Below are 21,014 nucleotides of genomic sequence, written 5' to 3'. Positions count from 1 at the left end.
AAAAAACGGTAAACTACTCACCACAAGATTGACGTATTTTAACTTTGACTCATTTTACGTTTATGAAACTACCGCTTACTTTCTATCTATCTTATATATAGAACATTTGTTTTAAGCGTTATTTTTGCAACCTTACAGAAGAGCCATTTAAAGTTTAAAATTTGGAAAAAATATCATGTCAAAAAAACTTTTTCAGCTATTTGAATGGAGTAAACTTAGTTGGTTGAAGTTGAATTAAAATCATCGAATTTTTGATACTAATGTGGCGGGTAGCCATCATACAACGCAAGATAATTGACAGATGCCTAAATCTCGCTTACGACATTTTCAAGATAAAGCGCATATATACAAGTTCCGAACAACAACATATGGACCGTCGGTCTACCGAGCAATGTCACCCGCTCGGTGGAAGATCTTCCCTTTGTCGTATATAAGCCCCAAAGTGGTGACCCCGACGTGATGTGAACACGCAACCTTCTGATTCATCATCAGCGCATCAAGAACTTCGGCTACCACAATCCCCGCATTCTCGCTGATAAATCACGTCATTGACAGTCGTCCCACAGCAAGCCAGCATCGTAGCCTCAACAGGACCATCGCAGCCGACTCACCGCGCTTCCTGGCCCTACGGCACGCACCTACACTGCCTCATCGCGCAGCATTTAAGCTCAGTCTCGACTCACCGCAGACTTCGAGCAGCACTGGCGACAATCACGCAGCATTCAAGCTCAGTTTCGACTCACCGCAAACTTCGAGCAGCACTGGCACTTGCAAGCTAATCTCAGCACGGATAACGATAACTAAAAATGACATGACCTCCGGCCTCGGAGGGGAGTGATGTGGCGGGTAGCCATCATACAACGCAAGATAATTGACAGATGCCTGAATCTCGCTTACGACATTTTCAAGATAAGCTTGCATATATACAAGTTCCGAACAACAACATTTGGACCGTCGGTCTACCGAGCAATATCACCCGCTCGGTGGAAGATCTTCCCTTTGTCGTATATAAGCCCCAAACTAATACCAAATGAAACGGACATTTAATTACAAAGATAAATGTCGGGTATGAAGCGAACTGTCGCTTAAACCAAATAGCCCTTCACCCCTCGATACTTACTTATTATATTTTTAATGATTTGAGCTGTACTTTTTAATTTATGTAACAGACAAGTCAACGGCCAACTGCTCTTTATTTGTGACCGATGCATTGAAACAAAACGGTTACCATCACTTATACAATGGTATTAGATTAGAATTTAAAAACTTTAAAATCGTAGTCTTTCGTTACCGTGGTCTGTCAGGAAGTCTTTAACTTCTTATCGAAGTCATATTTGTAGATGCGCCAATTCAAACTTCGGTTTTAACAAAATCATAGCTTCTAAAGCTAACAAGTGTTCACCAAATGATCGAAATTAAACTATAAAAGAGACTCAAACCTCCAAGTTTTGATTAATTTTACATATTACATTTCCTTTTTGTTTTGTTATTAACAATTTGAAAATGAATGAATAATTACTTACAAAATATTCATAAAGATCATTAATAGCTGTTAAAGATAAAACAAAAATGGTGAATGGGTTAATAGAGCAGAGTAGAATTTAATTGTTAGATGATAGTTCAAAAAAATCTCATTTTTGTCTATTAATAATGTTACGCCGGTAAGAGTAACGCCGTCTATCGCCGAATAGTTTAACGAATATCGAAGGATCTAGTAGCGCCCAGAACGCTCGAGAAGTACAACGCCATCTATTGACAGATAGCGGAAACTACTACTAGAGATGTGCCGAATATTCTCGATAATTCTAAGGATGAGGTATCGGCTATAAAAACGTTGTAGAGATGGCAGGCAGTCAGTCAGTAATCGGAACTACTCGAAGCGAAACAGCGAACGAATCACCTGAAGCGAAGCGGAACAAGTGAATTGAGAGTTTTAAAGTGTTTATGAAGTGTTTAAGTGTGCTAAGTGCTGAATACAGTTATTAGTTGGACTTTGGTAAAATTTTATTTATCCCGAACCCCAGAGGGTAACAATAACTTCAAACACCTCAGTGGGGAAAAAAATAAATAAAAAAATTGGTTAAAAACTCCGGTGAAATGGTACTTAAGTTTTGTGTCTCGGCCTATTTAACTACATATAAATAATAATCATAACAGCATTTTTCATTAGCCGGTATATATATATATTATTAAATCGGACCATAAAAGTAGATTCAGAGGATTCATAGACGAGTACAATTCAAAACCAAAGAAATCGCTTTTTTAAGTTGTAATAAATTCAACACTTACACTTTTTTTAACTTTAAGCTCCATTTATATGCTGAAGTATTGTAATAACTGTATTTAATTAGTTAGTAAAAGGTTATTAAGACAACTGTAATGAAACACATAAGTATTCACACGCGCCATGTTTATTCTGTAGTGCCGTCCCCCGTACATGTCAACCACAGCTTATACCAATAAGTATCTTCACATGACATCTCCCTTTCTTTACTCAAATAAACCTACAAAGTAACCAATTTGAAGTTTTATTTAACTTAGATTCTAACTTAATATAAGACTTGACCCTTTAGCCAACTTGGTTGTTTTACCTGCCTTCCAGACCTTGTTTGCCTTATGTCTGTATTTACATTTTCCAAAGTTACTGACTTCCTATTGCTAGTAGCGTCATTAGACTGTATATTGTCATTGTCACTCTCAATATTGTCATTGTCACTGCCAATGCCACTACTACCAATTGAATCTTCTATATCACCACTGTTATAGTCTCTTTGTCTATTAGAAGAGCCTTTGTAAATATTGTATCTATTTCTTTTAATCACTTGTCCTTGCTCTGTTAGAATATTGTATGCTCTATGTTTGTTTTTTTGTATTATTTTCCCCCTAAGATTTTTATTTTTACTATCCCTTATAAACACATTTTGACCCTCTGTAAACTCAATTCCTTTTTGATTATTTCTTCTATCATGATAATATTTGTATTTAATTTGCTTTTTCTGCAAACTATTCCTAACTTTCTTTAATTTATTTTTACCTGGCAAAGAAGATCTGGTAGGTAACAAAGTTACTGTTTGTCTTCCTAAGAGTAACTCATTAGGAGACATGTTAATTTCTGAATCTATAGGTGTGTTGCGATATTCCATCAAGGCCATATAAATATCTTTCTGATCAAAATCACATTTTTTAAACATTTTTTTAACAATCTGAATGTGCCGTTCAACCATACCGTTGGACCTCGCATAATATGGACTAGATTTAACTAACTGAAATCCCCATTCTTTCACAAATTCTTGAAATTCGTAACTATTAAACTGTGATGCATCATCTGTACATAGCTTTGTTGGAATACCCCATCTCGCGAACATCTGCTTTAATGCTAATATGTGACTTTGCGTGGATTGATCCACCATATTTATAATTTCCACATATTTAGTTAAATAATCTACAACCATTAAGTATATATTATTTTTATAGAAGAACATATCAGCTCCTATTATATCCCAAGGTTGTTTCGGTATGTCCCTTAGAATTAGGGTTTCAAATGAATGAGATTTTTGATATTTCAAACATGCTTCACAGTTTCTGATGTGGTCTTCCAGCTCTTTATTCATAAATGGCCAATATAACAATCCTCTTATCTTATTTTTGCATTTTTCTAATCCTAGGTGGTTGTAGTGAATTAAGTTTAATATTTCTTTCCTCAGTGACTTTGGTACAAAAACTGCATTATTTTTAAATATTAACCCATTTGCATAATACAAATCCTCTTTTATAGAATGATAATATTTTAAATCTGTTGGTAATTTTACTTTATCTGGCCATCCCATTTCAATATTTTTTATAATTTTTTGACATTCTTCATCATTTGCAGTTTTTTTTTTAAAATCTTCTAATTTTTGTTCTGTGAATTTTAATCCTTCCGTTATCAAGCAAACATGCAATTCTACATGCTGATCCAAATCTTTATTACATATTTTGTCTGGTAAGCTATTCCTAGACAAGGCGTCAGCTACAAATAATTCTTTTCCTGGTTTATATCTTATTTCCAGGTCATACCCTTGAATTCTCAATCTAAGCCTTTGTAGTCTTAGTGGAGTTTCATTGATTGTTTTTTTAAATATGTATTCTAAAGGCCTATGATCAGATTCAACTATTACATGTTTATCATAAATATATTGATGAAACTTTTCACATCCATATACTATTGCCAACATTTCTTTTTCAATTTGTGCCCATGACTTTTGGCACTCTGTCAAGGTCTTTGACCCATAAGCAACTGGTAAATTATCCTGTAGGAGTACCGCTCCCAACCCTGTGGAGCTACTGTCGACTGAAAGAGTCACTGGTTTGTTGACATCAAAGTATCTGAGCACTGTTGCACTAGTGAGAAATTGTTTTATTTTTTTAAAATCTTCTTTTTGTTTGTCACCCCAAATGTACTCTACGTTTTTTTTTAGCAATTGTCTTAGTGATTCTGTCAATTCTGATGTATTTGGTATAAATTTAGAAATGTATGTTATAATACCCAAGACAGTTTGTAATTCCTTTTTTGTTGTTGGCTCTTTCATGTCCACAATAGCTCGCACTTTTTCTGGGTCTGGCTTAAGGCCCTCACTAGATAGGATATGACCCACATATTTAACCTCTTTTACACCTATGACACATTTCTCTTTATTAAACTTGACCCCAGCCTGCCGAGCCTTTTCTAAAACTTGGAGTAATCTTTCATCATGTGTTTTTCTCGTATCTCCCCATACTAATATTTCATCAACATAAGTTACTACACCCTGTATATCATTGAAAATTTCTGAATAACACTTAGTAAATACCTCAGGGGCAGAATTCAGGCCAAATGGTAACCGCTTAAAACAATATCTTCCAAATTGACCTGCATTGAACGTTGTTAGCAGTTGACTTTCTTCTGCTAACAAAATCTGATAAAATCCTTTGTTTGCATCTAACACTGAGTAATATTTGGCATCAGGCATGGCTGAAGTAAGTTCCTCAAAGGTAGGTATTTTATGACGTTCTCTAATGATACATTTGTTTATATTTTGTGGATCTAAACACAATCTAATTTTATCTTGACTTTTTTTTACAATCACCATAGAGTTAACCCACTCAGTTGGTTCTTGCACTTTCTTTATTACATCAAGTTGCTCCAATCGATCAAGCTCATTTTTTACTTTATCTACTAATTTAAAAGGAATTTTCCTTGGTGGCTCCACTACAGGTGCACAATTGTCTGTTAATTTAATTTTGTATACATAGTTCAATTTTCCTAAGCCATGAAACAAATCTTTGTATTCACCAATGTCCTGAACTACATATTCCTTTGAAATATTTTCAACTTTGTTTATTAAACCCAACTGCACAGCAGCTTTATAGCTCAGCACATTAGTAGTTTTAAATTTTACCACATAAAAGTCAAGTACATACTTTTTTTTATTGAATTTCACTATAGTTTTAGTCATACCTACTGTTTCTATAGTTGAGCCATCAAAGTTTTTTAATTTTGTACAAGTTTCTGTCATTTTTAAGTCTAGTTTTTTCACTATAGCACTAGTCAAAATATTAACCTGCGATCCTGTATCCACTTTGAACTTCATCTTCTGTCCTCTCACTTTTGCCTCAACGATCCAGTCCTCTGTATCAACCTGGCCCACAGTTACTGACCCCACTACTAATGAGTCATCACTATCATCATCGCTGACATACACAGCACCAACTGTTCTGCACATCTGCATGTAATGTCCATATCGATTACACTTAGCACATCTCCTTCCAAAGGCTGGGCAGGATCGATGAGAATGCACTCCTCCGCATCTTTCACAATTATTATTCTTCAACCTTACTGATCCTTCTCCACTCTTACCTAGATGTTGTTTATTATTAAAACTGGTTTTATTCTGATTAGGCATTCTGCTTCGAGATTCTTGTTTTCTTGTAACAGCTTCAACTGTCTTTTCTGTCATGACTTGAACCTGTTTTGCAGCACTCTCAGCCACTTTACATATTTTCATGCAGCTATCCAATGTTAAGGTCGATTCCTTAAGCAATCTTTCTGTTAATTTGGCATCATTTAAGCCTAATATGATTTGGTCTCTTATTAAGCTTTCTTCTAGGTCTGCAAACCCACAGTCTCCCGCCAATTTTCTCAACGTACAGAAAAATTCATCAAAACTTTCTCCATCTCTCTTTTTTCTGCTGAAGAAGACATGTCTACTAAAAGTTTCATTTCCGGGTGGCGAACAATATTCATTAAACTTCTGTTTTACTTCCACATAAGATAACTTTTCTTTGTTCTTAAAACCATTGTATATGGTTAGTGCTTCTGCACCTAGACAGTGCAAATAGATTGCCTTTTTCTGCTTATCTTTAATTTTTTCATCACCTTCCGTCCCGCTAGCAATCATATAAATATCATATTGCTGTGTCCATTTTTGAAAATTTTGTTTCAAGTCGCCCATGAGGCATAATGGTGGCGGTGGTTTTAACGAATCCATCTTCCGTTTACAACGGTTTACTTCCACTTAGGTTTTTATATTTATCTCAATAAGTTCTTTAAGTCCTCAGCGCCATGTAATAACTGTATTTAATTAGTTAGTAAAAGGTTATTAAGACAACTGTAATGAAACACATAAGTATTCACACGCGCCATGTTTATTCTGTAGTGCCGTCCCCCGTACATGTCAACCACAGCTTATACCAATAAGTATCTTCACATGACAAGTATCCACTTATCCGGAGAATGTTTTGAGAGTTTTTTTTTTCTGTGACGTAATTTATTGGACGTTTAACTTTTAGGTGTGATTGAAAAAAATATAATTGAATAAAATATACACTAAACGTGGCCCGCGATTTCGCCAGCGGATCCGATTTCTTATTCAGTAACATATATGTACTCCGCTTTATATACTTTTTAAAATCTACAGTCGTCTGTAAAAGGACTGTTCTTACAAACGATCCATATCCTTTGTTCCGCTGCATGCAATCACGGGATGTCAGTCTGCTGCGGTAGTCTAGCCGGTAAGTAATGTTTTCCTAGCTGCGGAATCCGACGTCTTTGTGTGACAATTGCGAGCCCATTCAAACCTTTTTGCTTCGAAGCTTCACAGTCATTACTACTGCGGATCGTAATAGACCGCTGAGTAAAAAAAGGCATTTTTGAATATAGAATTATTTCTATTTTATGGCTAATAATATGAACGCATAATTCATCTTAATTATCATTTATGAGAAACCCTAAAAACATTTTAAAATAATTCATTACACACAAACATTATATGATTTAAACTTGACGAACTCATAATTATATATTTCCCAATAAATTTCAATCATACGTCTAGAGCAAAGTAGCAGTCATCAATTAAACTATCATACTGTTACACCGGTAAGAGTAACGCTATCTATCGCCGAATAGCCGAAACGAATATCAAAGGATCTAGTAACATCTAGAACGCTCGAGAAGTACAACGCGATCAATTGTCAGATAGCGGAAACACACGTCGAAAATACTCGACTTGTGAGAAATGTTCTCGATAATTCTAGGGATGTCGTATCGACTATAAAAGCGTTGCAGAGATGTTACGAAGCAGTTAGTAATCGGAACTACTCGAAGCGAAACAGCGAACGGATCACCTGAAGCGAAGCGGAAGAAGCGAATTGAGAATTTTAAGGTTCTCGTTAAGTGTTCTAAGTGTCAATACAGCTTTAATTTATACTTCGGTAGAATTTTATTTATCCCGAATCCCAACGCGTAATAATACTATGACAAAATTTCGGTTTAATAATTAAGATGTAAATATTGCAACACCAATACTATGACAAAATTTCGGTCTAATAATTAAGAAGTAAATATTGCAACACCATTACAATTAAGAAGCGACCATCAATCACGACAGACTAAATTCGTTCAGTAATAAACTATCAGTTAATGTAACGACCCAGACGACAGGTTAAACGCTCTATTCGATCTGCAAACACCAACGCGATCGTTTCATTCCTTGATTGTACTTACACAATATCCATTAAAAAAAGCACATACAAATTTAGACTATAGTACTTTGCAAATAAAGGTCATTCATATAACGGAGATGTTTGCTAATAACCTAAAGCTGGTGGAAAGATGCTATGGTATTTACAAGCAATTTTACGTGCCTCGGAGGATTTAGGTCGCTTCACTTTTTTTTTCATTAAAATTGATTGATGCAAATGAAGCTAGTAGGTTCATTTGTTATTGTTTTACAGCGGTGTAAAATTTTCGCACGGATATCTTTTTTTTTTTTTTTTGCTTAGATGGGTGGACGAGCTCACAGCCCACCTGGTGTTAAGTGATTACTGGAGCCCATAGACATCCACAACGTAAATGCGCCACCCACCTTGAGATACAAGTTCTAAGGTCTCATGTATAGTTACAACGGCTGCCCCACCCTTCAAACCGAAACGCATTACTGCTTCACGGCAGAAATAGGCAGGGTGGTGGTACCCACCCGCACGGACTCACAAGAGGTCCTACCACCAGTAATCTATGTGAATTGTAATATCTATGTGAATTGTGTATACATTTGTATAAAAATATTGAAATAAGTACAGTCAAAACCGTTTACTGCGACATCGTTTAATACAACATGCCGGTTATAATAACCAAGAACAAAGGTCCCGGCTGAATGCCATAAGACCGCCTTATTAAAAATATTGCTTTCTACGACATTGGTAATAACGACATACCTCATAAAACGACCACATTTAACTAATATTTCGCAGAATTAGATCTGTTAGAATGACCGGCTAAGCCGTATTGTAAACAATTTGAATAGGTATCCACATTTGTCTTCAATGGCTTTTAAAATCAGGAAGGAAAACAATAGGATTTAGTTTAGTGTAGGGTATTTTCTAATTCTTCGAAACAAAACACGTGCATGCGGTAGTCAAAGCCCACTTCTTCATATCTCTTCAGTTAGTTTGTTACTTATCTATACACAAGACGCACCAAAACTTTGTGGAGTTATTCGTGAAACTTTCAAAATCTCGCAAAGAAAAAGAAAACAAATTAATATTGAAGAAAAATCGCGTATTATGTAAATATATTTTTCCAATAATTCCCTATCGATTTATTTGTACTTGCACGATACACATTAAGCATCACCGGTTGTTACGACTATCGGTTTTTACGACTGAATATGGGCAGTCCCTTCGATGTCGTTATAACAGATTTTGACTGTATAATGAAAATATTTATTCAACAACATTACTTATGGTTCGGTAATTTATCGCAAAATCATATTTAGTCCATAGTTGACATAATTTTTCTAAATGTTTTTTTTAGGGAGTTTATGACCTGGTAACTAAGACCTTTAGGTCATGTCTTATTTTAATTTATATTCTTATTGATATGAAAAATGATAATATCAATCATTCTTAGTAGGTCAAATAGATAACAAAGTTTATATCGCAAAGACAACGCCACCAGAAAGCTACATCGCCATTGCGATCACGACCCGTCAAGAATGCCGTTTTCTAAGCGACGTTAATTTTTACACGCTCATTCTAGCCACTCTTGAGAAACGGTCTGTAGCTTACTTCGTATTACAGTTAAGCGGACGAGCTAGTGGGCAATCAATAGTTACTGAACACCCGTGGACGGAACAACGTGGGTGTCGCCTGCCTTCAAACGTTTATTGAAGTCCTCTGCTGCATTGCGGAGTGTCTGCCCACGCTTCAGACCGAAACCCACGATTGGTTCGCACCAGAAATCTATATATTAATACGTGAAGCAAAAACTTTGTATCCCTTTTTACGAAAATTGCGCGGACGGAGGAGTATGAAATTTTCCACACTTATAGAGAATATAGAGAAGAAGTGCACAATGCTTTTTTTTTTAAATAATGCATAAAAGATACATTAAATCAATAAAGAAAACATTACACACACTACATACCATGTATTTGACGCAAACACGCATGCATACTATTTATTGTTAAACTTTTGTTCTTGACGTCTGTTGTCAAATTGGGAATAGATTCAATATTGTTTGTCTTTGTTCATATTTTTCATAGTGTAGTCTTGGCGAAATTTGTGATTATAGAAGTATAAAATACAATCATAATAGTGTACAAACTTACAATTCCAATTAATTATAGTCGAATTTCGACTACTGTGGGACCTCTAGTACATATCAAAGAGTGAAATGCTATTTGGTTTAAGAGACATTTCACTTAATATGCGACATTTATCTTTGTAATTAAAGGTCCGTTTTGGTATTTAGCAACAACAATTCAATGTTTTTAATTGAACTTCAATTAAGTTTATCCCGTTGAAATAGCTGAAAAAAGTTTTTTTTTGTTATGGTATTTTTTCCAAATTTTAACCATTAAATGACTCTCCTGTCGCAAAAATGTCGCTTACGCTAAATAGCTTTTCAGCACTCGATATATTGTACATACTATATTTAATGGGTTATTGCAACGGTTTTCTGCCTTGAAAGCTTAAAACAATTAGTAACACGTACATATATATGTATAGTGATAACTATAAATCGCTTCTCATCAATAAATTATAATTCACACTATACATTCTTATTAACATATTAACACACTAGCGACCCGCCCTCGCTTCGCTTCGGAAACATTAAAACACACATGAAACAAAAAAATAAATAAAAAAAAATGAAAAAAAAGTAGCCTATGTTCATCAGGGACAATGTCGGCTTCTAATGGAAAAAGAATTTTTCAAATCGGTCCAGTAGTTTCGGAGCCTATTCGAAACAAACAAACAAACAAATCTTTCCTCTTTATAATATTAGTATAGATTGTAAAACAACATAGCGTATAATGCGTTAGCTTAATTTCTCGATCCCTAAATACGACGCTGAACTAAAACCACACTGACCACAAACATTTACGAGCAATTCGATACACAAGCCATTCAATTTTAGTTTTTATTTTTAATCGTAGAGGACTTCTTAATAAGGAACTTCGTTTTAAGGAGTTCTTGTCGTAGCCATATCATTATTTTAGACTTTAAGACGATGTAATAGGCAACCGGAAACTAATAACAAAAAGAAAGTAGTAAAAAGGAATGTTAAATTTATTAATCGTAATTATGAAATTAATTTAATGGCTTAACGAACGATGAAGAAAAATAATTAGATCAAATGTATGAGCTCTTGTTTGGACGCCCATCTTTGCGATGTGTTCGACTAAAATTTGTTATAATAAGGAGTAATTATTCAAAAAGTTTGTCCTTAAAGCTATACAAACTGAAACTAAATAAAAAAAACTTTCACGCTAAACCACCACACGTCATTGGTAATTTAAAAGATCGCTCTGTCATTTTATTCTGTTCTTTTTGATATTTTTACAAAGGCCCACCAAATTGTCTCTCTCAATTATAACAAAAAAAAATGAGAATAATAAATTGTGATCGAAACATTTCGTCAAAAAAACTAGTACTATACGAACATGAATACAGCTCCTCGCCGAAACTCATTAAGTCTGCAGCTTGTAACAGAATATCCAAAAGAGGTAAGCTATTTGCCAGCGTTTTAACAGCTTAGAGTCAGAGCGAACGGAAATTACCAAGCGATGAGAGCTGCAAGGAATGTATGTAGCAACCTCATGTCGACGTAATGTTGTGGAAGTTGAAACACATCCTCGCAGCTTATTGAATTTTAGAACAGATTCTTGCGATTATGAGAACATAATTATCTTAATACATCCAAAACTGTACATGTAGCTAAAATGATAGACTAGTTGCATTTGCTTACCGTTGGAAGAGCATTGACAAGGAATTCATGATACAAAATGGTTTACCATAATATTTGTTCCTAGAAAGTTATCGTCTATACTAATAATATTATAAAGAGGAAAGATTTGTTTGTTTGTTTGTTTCGAATAGGCTCCAAAACTACTGGACTGATTTGAAAAATTCTTTTTCCATTAGAAGCCGACATTGTCCCTGATGAACATAGGCTACTTTTTTTTTTTTTTTTGGTTTCATGTGTGTTTTAATGTTTCCGAAGCGAAGCGAGGGCGGGTCGCTAGTTGTTAATAATTAAACTAAGCCTAAGGCCGTAGCTTACTCTTTATTTATTAAGGCAAAATAGAAAATCGCACCAATTGTGATATAAATAAAAATATCTTGTTAGCAGATCTTTGTTAAACTCGCTGACATGATTAAAAATTATAAGTGAAAACACCACATCAGAAAAAACATAAATTATTTTTAAATATATCGGTTTATTTTTTACGTCAAAACAAATTATCCACTTGTAGACAAGGAGTTTCCTTCATACAAAATTACACGTGTAGGACGATGCTTTTTAAAATAGAAGTGCTCATAAATCTAGCGTAGGAAATGTTATTTATGGCTCTCACAAATGAGAGGTTATAAAAAGGACTGTACGAAAGATTTGAAAGGCGCTTAGTATTTTTAATGAAACAAAATGATTCCAATGGCGGATCCAGGGGGGGGGGGTCATGGGCGTCATGACCACCCCCTGAGCTGGTTCCAGGACTTAGGTGGGCCACTAATTGAATATAATGATTTTATTTATATATTTTGTCAACATACAGATTTTATGTAACTACATACCTTCAATATTTCAATTAATTTAATATAATATAATAACTTTGTATAATGGCAAACGTTTGGGAACGAACGCATCTAAATTTGACTATTTGACCCCCTCCTGTCGCCAAAGCTGGATCCGCCCTTGAATGATTCTCATTAATTGCGTCTCTAATAATAAAAAGGAATACTTTCACAAAATTCTGAAATGAATTTGGATTGTAAGGTTTTTATAAAATGTCTATTTGATACAACTAATTGATGACTCTTTATCTGTTTTACACTGGTGGTAGGACCTCTTGTGAGTCCGCACGCGTAGGTACCACCACCACTCCGCCTATTTCTGCCGTGAAGCAGTAATGTGTTTCGGTTTGAAAGGCTGGGCAGCCGTTGTAACTATACTGAGACATTAGAACTTATATCTCAAGGTGGGTGACGCATTTATGTCGTAGATGTCTATGGGCTCCAGTAACCAGCTAACACCAGGTGGACTGTGAGCTCGTCCACTTCGTGTTTAGATAGCAATAAAAAAAAAGATGTTTTCTTCATCTTGAATACTTCGGTAGCACTCATTGGGAGCTTAACTTAACTTCAGTTATTGGTACTTTGTGGTTCTGCGGATGATCTATCTCCGGATATCATTCAGTGCATTTGTTGGAAGAATACCCAATCGAATCCAAAATAATTTACGAAATTTACTCAACCCAATTAAACAGGCTCAAAAATTTAATATTTGCACACATTTCATCAATTTGCATTATAACTACATCCTGTACGCGATTGTTCTTCCGACATATCAGTCATGTGAATTTAAATAATCACATAGCGTAGGCGATAGTCGATTGTCAACGGCTGATATAATTACATCCATTGTAAATATTTGCATGACTTTTGTTTTGTTTAGCTTGTTTCAGAGGTCAAGCCTATTTTTTTCTTTTTTTTATATCATATTTGGGTGGACGAGCTCGCAGCCCACCTGGTTTTAAGTGGTTACTGGAGCCCATAGACATATACACGTATCCCACGTTGTGGATATTTATGGGCTACAGTAACCACTTAACACCAGGTGGGCTGCGAGCTCGTTCACCCAAAAAAAATATACAACGTAAATGCGCCACCCACCTTGAGATATGAGTTCTAAGGTTTCAGTATTTTGGTTGAGTATTTTAATATTGATATTTTATTACATTCTATTGAGTTGTTTTGAAGTCGTTGTGGCCTAAAGGATAAGACGTCCGATGCATTCGTATCTATCAATGCCATGGTGTTCGAATCCCGCAGGCGGGTAGCACTTTTGGCAAATTCGGTGAAGGAATAACATCTTGTAATAAAAATCAAATTCGAAAAAATATAATTTGCGTAATTACTGGTGGTAGGACCTCTTGTGAGTCCGCACGGGTAGGTACCACCGCCCTGCCTATTCCTGCCGTGAAGCAGCAATGCGTTTCGGTTTGAAGGGTGGGGCAGCCGTTGTAACTATACTTGAGACCTTAGAACTTATATCTCAAGGTGGGTGGTGCAGTTACGTGGTAGATGTTTATGGGCTCCAGTAACCACTAAACAACAGGTAGGCTGTGAACTCGTCCACACATCTAAGCAATAGAAAAAAAACTAAGTAATCTGATATTTTTTTCATAATCGTATTTTTGTGGTCGAATAGGTCCAATAATCTTAAGTCGTTTTACAAATTAATTGTTAATCAACAACAATATACCATCAATAAAGGCTTACGGCAGCATTAGATGAGTGAACGTAACCGAGACCATAAATCTACCGCTACACGTTCGTTCAATCGGTTTAGAGGTGACTTAATTTCATGAAATATGTACATACTAATGAGATTAGCGTTTTTATATGCGCTTACGAGTCGTGGCTATTTTCACATTTTTATCTCGCGCTTACACACTCGCAACTAACTTATTTACTGGTGGTAGGAACTCATGTGAGTCCGCGCGGGTAGGTACCACCACCCCGCCTATTTCTGCCGTGAAGCATTAATGCGTTTCGGTTTGAAGGGTGGGACAGCCGTTGTAACTATACTTGAGACCTTAGAACTTATATCTCAAGGTGGGTGGCGCATTTACGTTGTAGATGTCTATTGGATCCAGTAACCACTTAACACCAGGTGGGCTGTGAGCTCGTCCGCCCGGCTAAGCAATAAAAAAAATAACGCAAACTAGTAAACATATTGATATAAATACCAACATTTTGCCGAAATCTTGCGAAAGAACCTCGAATAAAGTGGAAATCTGCCAAAACAGGATAAGGCCTCAACTCTCATCTCGAACAGTAATGTTGACATTAATATTCTACTCAGCATTTGATCAAACTACCTATTAATTCATTACCACACTCGTCCAATCTCATTTATTTCTAAGAAACTACCGCTAAACAAGACTGTGATAAATTCTGATCTGCCTAAAAAGCATTTTCGGCGTACACGGACGTTTTTTTACGAGAAAGCCAGTTAAACAAAAGGCTCCCGAAATAGCATTCTCATGGTCCTCGGGCCATTGTTTTCCAGATTAGGGAAAAGAATGTACGTTCCTGTTTAGGGCTGACAAGTGTTTGCTTATCGTCTTGGCGTGACAGGCACTTGTTCAAAGATATATTGGTAAACCAAATTAAAATTTACGAAAGCATGCGATAAGTTTACTGGAACAATCGAGAAACTGCTTTTATTTAAAAATAAAAGGGTGCGTGTACTTATGTACGCGCGTAAGAAGTTATACTTTATTTTTATTAAATTTATTTCTTTTTTTTTAAAATGTTAAATAATTAATAATAAATATTTAACGTTAATAATTTAATAATATTTAGTGTGAATTATATTAAATAATAATTTTGTCATTTATATTACTAAAAAATGAATGCTAATAACACTTTATTTTTACGAGTGTACATGCGCGAAAGTTCACCTGCGGCTATATTCAGACTCGCCAAGTTACGTCGGTCGTATTGTAATGAGCGATTTAGTGGGCAACTTCATTCTGTTAATTTTGTGTCACGGTGCGTGCGCATCGTAAAATTTCACTCTCATCAATTTTTTCATAACGCGCCTAAAGAAGTATAACTTCAAAAATATCCCTATTATTTTCAGCGTCAACCCTGTAGTTAGAAGAGTCTACGATGCCTGATTTTTCAGGCTCACGTTCCGTTACTTAAGTTGTTTTTCATGTAACTAGGTAGGTATGCTATTGTCAGAGCTATGAGTCGTTGAGCTATTTTCAACGTAAGCTCTAGACTATAATAACATTGAGAGTAGGCTAGAAAGTTTCTTAAAGCCGGAAGATTTAAAACACTAGATTAGAAGGCCGATACTTTACAATGGTAATCTGCGGATATCGTTTTTGTAAGCACGAACAATATTTTTAATAGTAACTTATCCCTTATTCTTTCTACTTCGACTTTTATTAAGTAACTAGCCGTACTCGCCCGCTTCGCTGGGCATTTAAAATTGACATCATTATTTATTATCATTATTATTAGGGAGTCCAACACTCGTCATATAAATATTAGCCTATCCATTAAGTACATGTATTTTCTACATGGATACCAGGTTTCAAGTCAATCGGATGCACGGTTCAGTAGTTATAACGGAACATCCGTAAAAACCACTGTAAATCTATATATTAGTATAGATTAACTACTTTTCGACAGGATTAGATCTTACGTGATTTAAAAATTACACTGTCAACTTCCAATACTTTTCTCATGAAATAAACTGTCAATTATTCTCAAACTGTGTATTAATAACACATAAATATTGCGATTAGACGGTAATATTCTCATAATTATTTTATATCAATTCGCCACATTCATTATGTACGATTCATTATTATGTATGATATACAAATGATGAATGAAAGTTGAAGAGTCATGATGCGTGGAAAATGTTTCTGCCGTAATTAGTGAGTGATATGTGTAATGATGATTGTGGTATATATCGATTCATCATTCTTTGTGGTGCTGAAATATGGAATGTTCAGAATTATCGTTACAGTGATGTGAATTAAATATGTTTATAATTATGATTTCAAGCAAAACTATTTAAGACTTGTGACTTGAGGCCGAAAAAGGGATGTCCTTTAATAGCCTTAGATTCATCAATCTTAGGCTTAGTTAGACTTTACTATTAATACACCCGCGAAAGAATAAAAAGCAATTCAAATAGGTATATACTTAAAAAAGATTACTGTTACATAAATCTACCTGTTTTTATAACGATGATTCGCGTAGAATATTATTGATTCTTGTCGAACCTAGATGTGTTTCTATGAACACCGGTCATTATTATAATGATACTCATACAGACATCAAATCTGAAGTTCAACTTTACATAAAAATCTTAAAGACTTACCGTCTTTCCCACTTACCCTCATTGTTTGATCAAAAAAATTAACGACTTTATATTCTGTATTTAGTCAATGTATTTTTTTCTTATTATAATAATACAGTTATGTTATTAGATTATTTAATAAATTCTTAGCTTTGAAATTCTTTGTCCTCGTCGATGTCATGATTTAATGGGTGCGCAAGGAGCCACGCCGGCTCCTTTCTTATTCTAATGGTGATGCGATGGTTGGATACGCACGGTGAGTGTCGTGTGAATGTTCCTTCGCTATGTGGGCTCATTGTTATTCACTCATTATCTATACAACTTTGGTGCATGCATATGTAATCAGTCCGATTTGGATTATAATTACACTTCCACTACGTTCACCATAGAAAAAAAAGTCTTTGAATTTGCTTATTTAAATTTTGTTTGTTTTAAAATTAGTCACTATGATAAAAAGTTATCGGACTCTGTAACAACAAGTGAACGGCAAGAAAACCAAAAACCGTCTTATTTTCTGTATATCTTTGTTATTTGTTTACATAAATAGTTGTCGTTTTAAAATTGTTTTCATCGAATTTTTGTACGAGTATTACCGTTAATTCAAAAAGTTTGAGAACCAATTTTGAAACTCGTATGATAAAAGTTTAAAATTTGTCACCTCAATGGTATTATTACTTGACAGTCTATTAACTCAATTTTTGTGACTACGTGATCTCATCACCCATCTGGTTTATAGTGGTTACGGTAGCCCGTACACATTGACAATGCAATTCCGCCACCCATCTTGAGGCACCGAAAGGCATTTCAACTTCGGTGGCAGAAATCGGCAGACAAAATCCTACCCGTGCGATCTGACAAAATACGACCAGTAAAAACAAAAAATGTATTACCTACAAAGGCGCACGCGATTTTATATCTTGACTTTCAGTGTAGTGCTCTAAGATCTTTAGTTATTCGTCCCAGACGGGTCGCAGGATTTGACCTTTGCTGAAGTTACTTTCGGGCGACCCGACATTGTTTAAAGGACAAATTGTGTAAGACTTAGGTTAACTATTTTTTTATTGCTTAGATGGGTTAGACGAACAGCTCACAACCCTTAGCCCTCCTGGTGTTAATTGGTTACTGGAGCCTCTAAACATTAACAACGTAAATGCTGCCACCCCACACAGTAAGATCCAACCGTGAAGTTTTTAATCGGAATCATTATGACATAAAATATATGTTCTGAACAGAGTAGTACCTATATTCAAGCAAAAAAAATCATTGTACCTAGTCAGGTCATAAATTCTGTCACATGTTTAATGTAAAATAATTGAAACAAGTTTATTCATTATGTAACCATTCATATACCAAAATGAACTTAACAAAACATAGATTCTTGTGACACTAAAGTTTATTCAAAATGACCTCCGTGATTTTGAATGCAGGCCTTCAATCTGCGCGGCCAGTCGTCTATCGCAGCACGAACGAGGTCCATGTCATATCGGCGGCTGCCTTAATCAAGGATGTCTTGAGTGACTCCAAATTGGGATGAGGCTTTGAGCACGCCTTTTCCTCCAAGTGTTGCCATATCTTGTAATCTAACGGATTCAAATCTGGACTGGAGGAGGGCCAGTCTTCGTGCCGGATGAAGTCGATTTCACGCGCCGCCAGCCAGTCTTGTGTGCTCTTCGCTCTATGAGCTGGCGCCGAATCTTGTTGGAATACCCAGTGCCTGTTATTGAACATGGTATGAGAAACAGGTTCCACAAGGTTCGTCAGGACTGTATTTTGATACACAACTGCATTCGTTTTTACACCTTTTTCACAAAAATGTACCTCTGTTAAGCCCCAATAAGAAACTCCCAACCATACCATGAGCGAGGATGGAAAATGACCTCGTTGGATACGCGGAATACGGTTGCTCGCTTCTTCACTACTGTTACTACACTACTTCACTACACCTTATCATTTTGTTTGTTGTAGCTCTCTTCTACGGTAAAAAATTTTTCATCCGAAAAAAGAATTTCCCGAAATTTTTTTCCCGCGTACCGCTTCAACAAAGCGCGGCATCTCTTCAGTCTCAAGTCCATTAGACGAGCATTCAAACGATGTCCTGTTTTTCTTTGATATGCCCGAAGCCCTAAGTCTTCATTTAACACCCTTTTCACCGTGGTTTTGCTTAACCCCATCTGAAGGGCCAACAGTTTCTGCTTACGTTTGGGATTTCTTTAAATTCGCGCCTTCACAGCTTTTATCACTGCTGGAGTCCTAACAGACCGAGGGCGACCACTTCTTGACCTGTCATCTACACTAGAGTCTTCATTGTATCGTTTGATGGTACGATAAACGAATCTTTTGGTTATATTCAAATTTTTCAGTATGTTAAAAATTTGAATTGGCGCGTAACCGCAACGATGCAACGCAATAACTGTAACACGGTCTTCTTTAAGCGTCCACTCCATATTTAAAAATGAGTGAAAATTCTAAAAGTATACATTTTTATTTTCATGAACAATTCGAAATTCGAATTCAATAAACTTTTTTGTGGCCAGCATTCTAAAAGAAAAGTTTTTACTGTGAGACAATACTTATGACCTGACTAGTTATTTTTATTCAATTATTCTAATTTCAAGATGTTGTCAACTATTGCACTGTCGATTGTACCTAGAGGTGTAATAGAGTTGACATCTGTCATGAGCTTCTTGTCAATTTGTCAATATTTTATATTGATGATCACTTTGTTGGTTCAACTAACTAAATAAAGAAATATTCCACAGACACCAACTCGAGTAACGTCTTATCCACTGTATTTTTTAGCGAACAATTTTATAAGCTACCAACGGCTAACTGATTGTTAGTGCCATGGACGGTCAAAGATCTCCTGAAATCATTAACAAATAGTATACAGCGTTAATGCCGTTCGAGGCAATCGAATTCGAACTGTCACTTGTGTAGCTATCAAACCGGAACACCTTATGGCTTGGCGGCGGGCTGGTGCCAGCTTATCCGCTCACGATACGCCCGCGCAATCAAAATTTACATTGCGGTGGTATTGTAAAACAAAATCTGATACACCATAAACGAAATAAGATTCACAATATACATACAATATACATATATTAATAATTAACTACTTTAGCAGTTTAGTCGCGTTTTTACTGTCATTCTATATTTTATTATACACATTGATGACGTTACACATCGCGCATACAGTACAATAACGTCACTTATGCAAATTATGTAATTTTTCAGGAAAAACGTTGGAAAATTCAACATCTCATTATATCATTTTTATATAGTTCTGCTAGGCTATAGAAATAAAATGATAATATTTAAACTAGAACTATAAACTTCACCAGTAAAAGCAAACATCTCGCCCGTCTCATATTGCGTTCCCACATGTTATACATCAGCACAGAACATTACAGGTATCATGTACATTGATTTCAAACTAAATGCTAACACAATTACAGGTACCGACTGCATGCATTAATAAAAAAAACGGCTCATTGTATAAAAAAAAACTAAATGTAACATTACATGAAAACCTTACATTATTACACATTTACTACCAGATACGCTATATTACGTAATTGAAAAAGCTCATTGATCAAGGTTGTAGACTTCTCGTCTACAACTGTCAACAGTGCCAACAAAGACGTCCAGAGAATACTTGCTATGCAAATTGTTTAATTCCACAACTAGTCTGCTGAGAGACGCGTTCTGACCGAGGTTAATGTAGTATCTGGGAACCCTGAACATCATCAGCTTCGAAGCCCTTTGCTTTGGTAGAGTCGAGGTGTCATCGCTTAGGTTGAATCGAAGCATATACGTTCCCGTAGGAGGAATGAGGACGTCTCAGAATTTTCTTATTTCAAGCATTCAAGCATTTACCATTATGAATGTTTTCACCCAACGGTCGAGATTCAATTAATTAAGGACACTTCTAGATTTAGTTCATAATAAAATTTACATTTTCTGTTTGGGTGTTCGTAATGATTTTTTATTTAAATTATTTAATAATGAATTTTAGTTTATACGTCATTTGTCGTGAGAAAATAAAAGGTTATAATTAAATCACATTGTTGACAAAATTTGTTGTAAAGAAAAAGAAAAAGAAATT

The 21,014-nt window shown here is 35.5% G+C and overlaps 2 protein-coding genes across 2 annotated transcripts in view; one reads left to right on the top strand and one right to left on the bottom strand.

Moving 5' to 3' along the window:
- The window catches only part of Myo81F (unconventional myosin 81F), a 113,170-nt gene that overhangs the window by 42,340 nt on the left and 49,816 nt on the right, over positions 1-21,014 (top strand). The gene's annotated exons all lie outside the window — the stretch shown is intronic.
- Positions 2,394-6,731, bottom strand: LOC149499825 (uncharacterized). The gene is made up of 2 exons (XM_089738296.1): positions 5,580-6,731; positions 2,394-2,504 (listed from the first exon to the last, which is right to left on the bottom strand). The coding sequence occupies exons 1-2, from the start codon at positions 6,504-6,506 to the stop codon at positions 2,412-2,414; spliced, it is 1,020 nt and encodes a 339-aa protein (XP_089594422.1). The 5' UTR covers positions 6,507-6,731; the 3' UTR covers positions 2,394-2,411.

The sequence above is a fragment of the Bombyx mandarina genome, chromosome 25 (genome assembly GCF_030267445.1).
Source record: "Bombyx mandarina strain Sakado chromosome 25, ASM3026744v2".
NCBI classification, from domain to species: domain Eukaryota; kingdom Metazoa; phylum Arthropoda; class Insecta; order Lepidoptera; family Bombycidae; genus Bombyx; species Bombyx mandarina.
The sequence above is the reverse complement of the archived record's forward strand: the minus strand, read 5'-3'. Positions and strand labels throughout refer to the sequence as shown.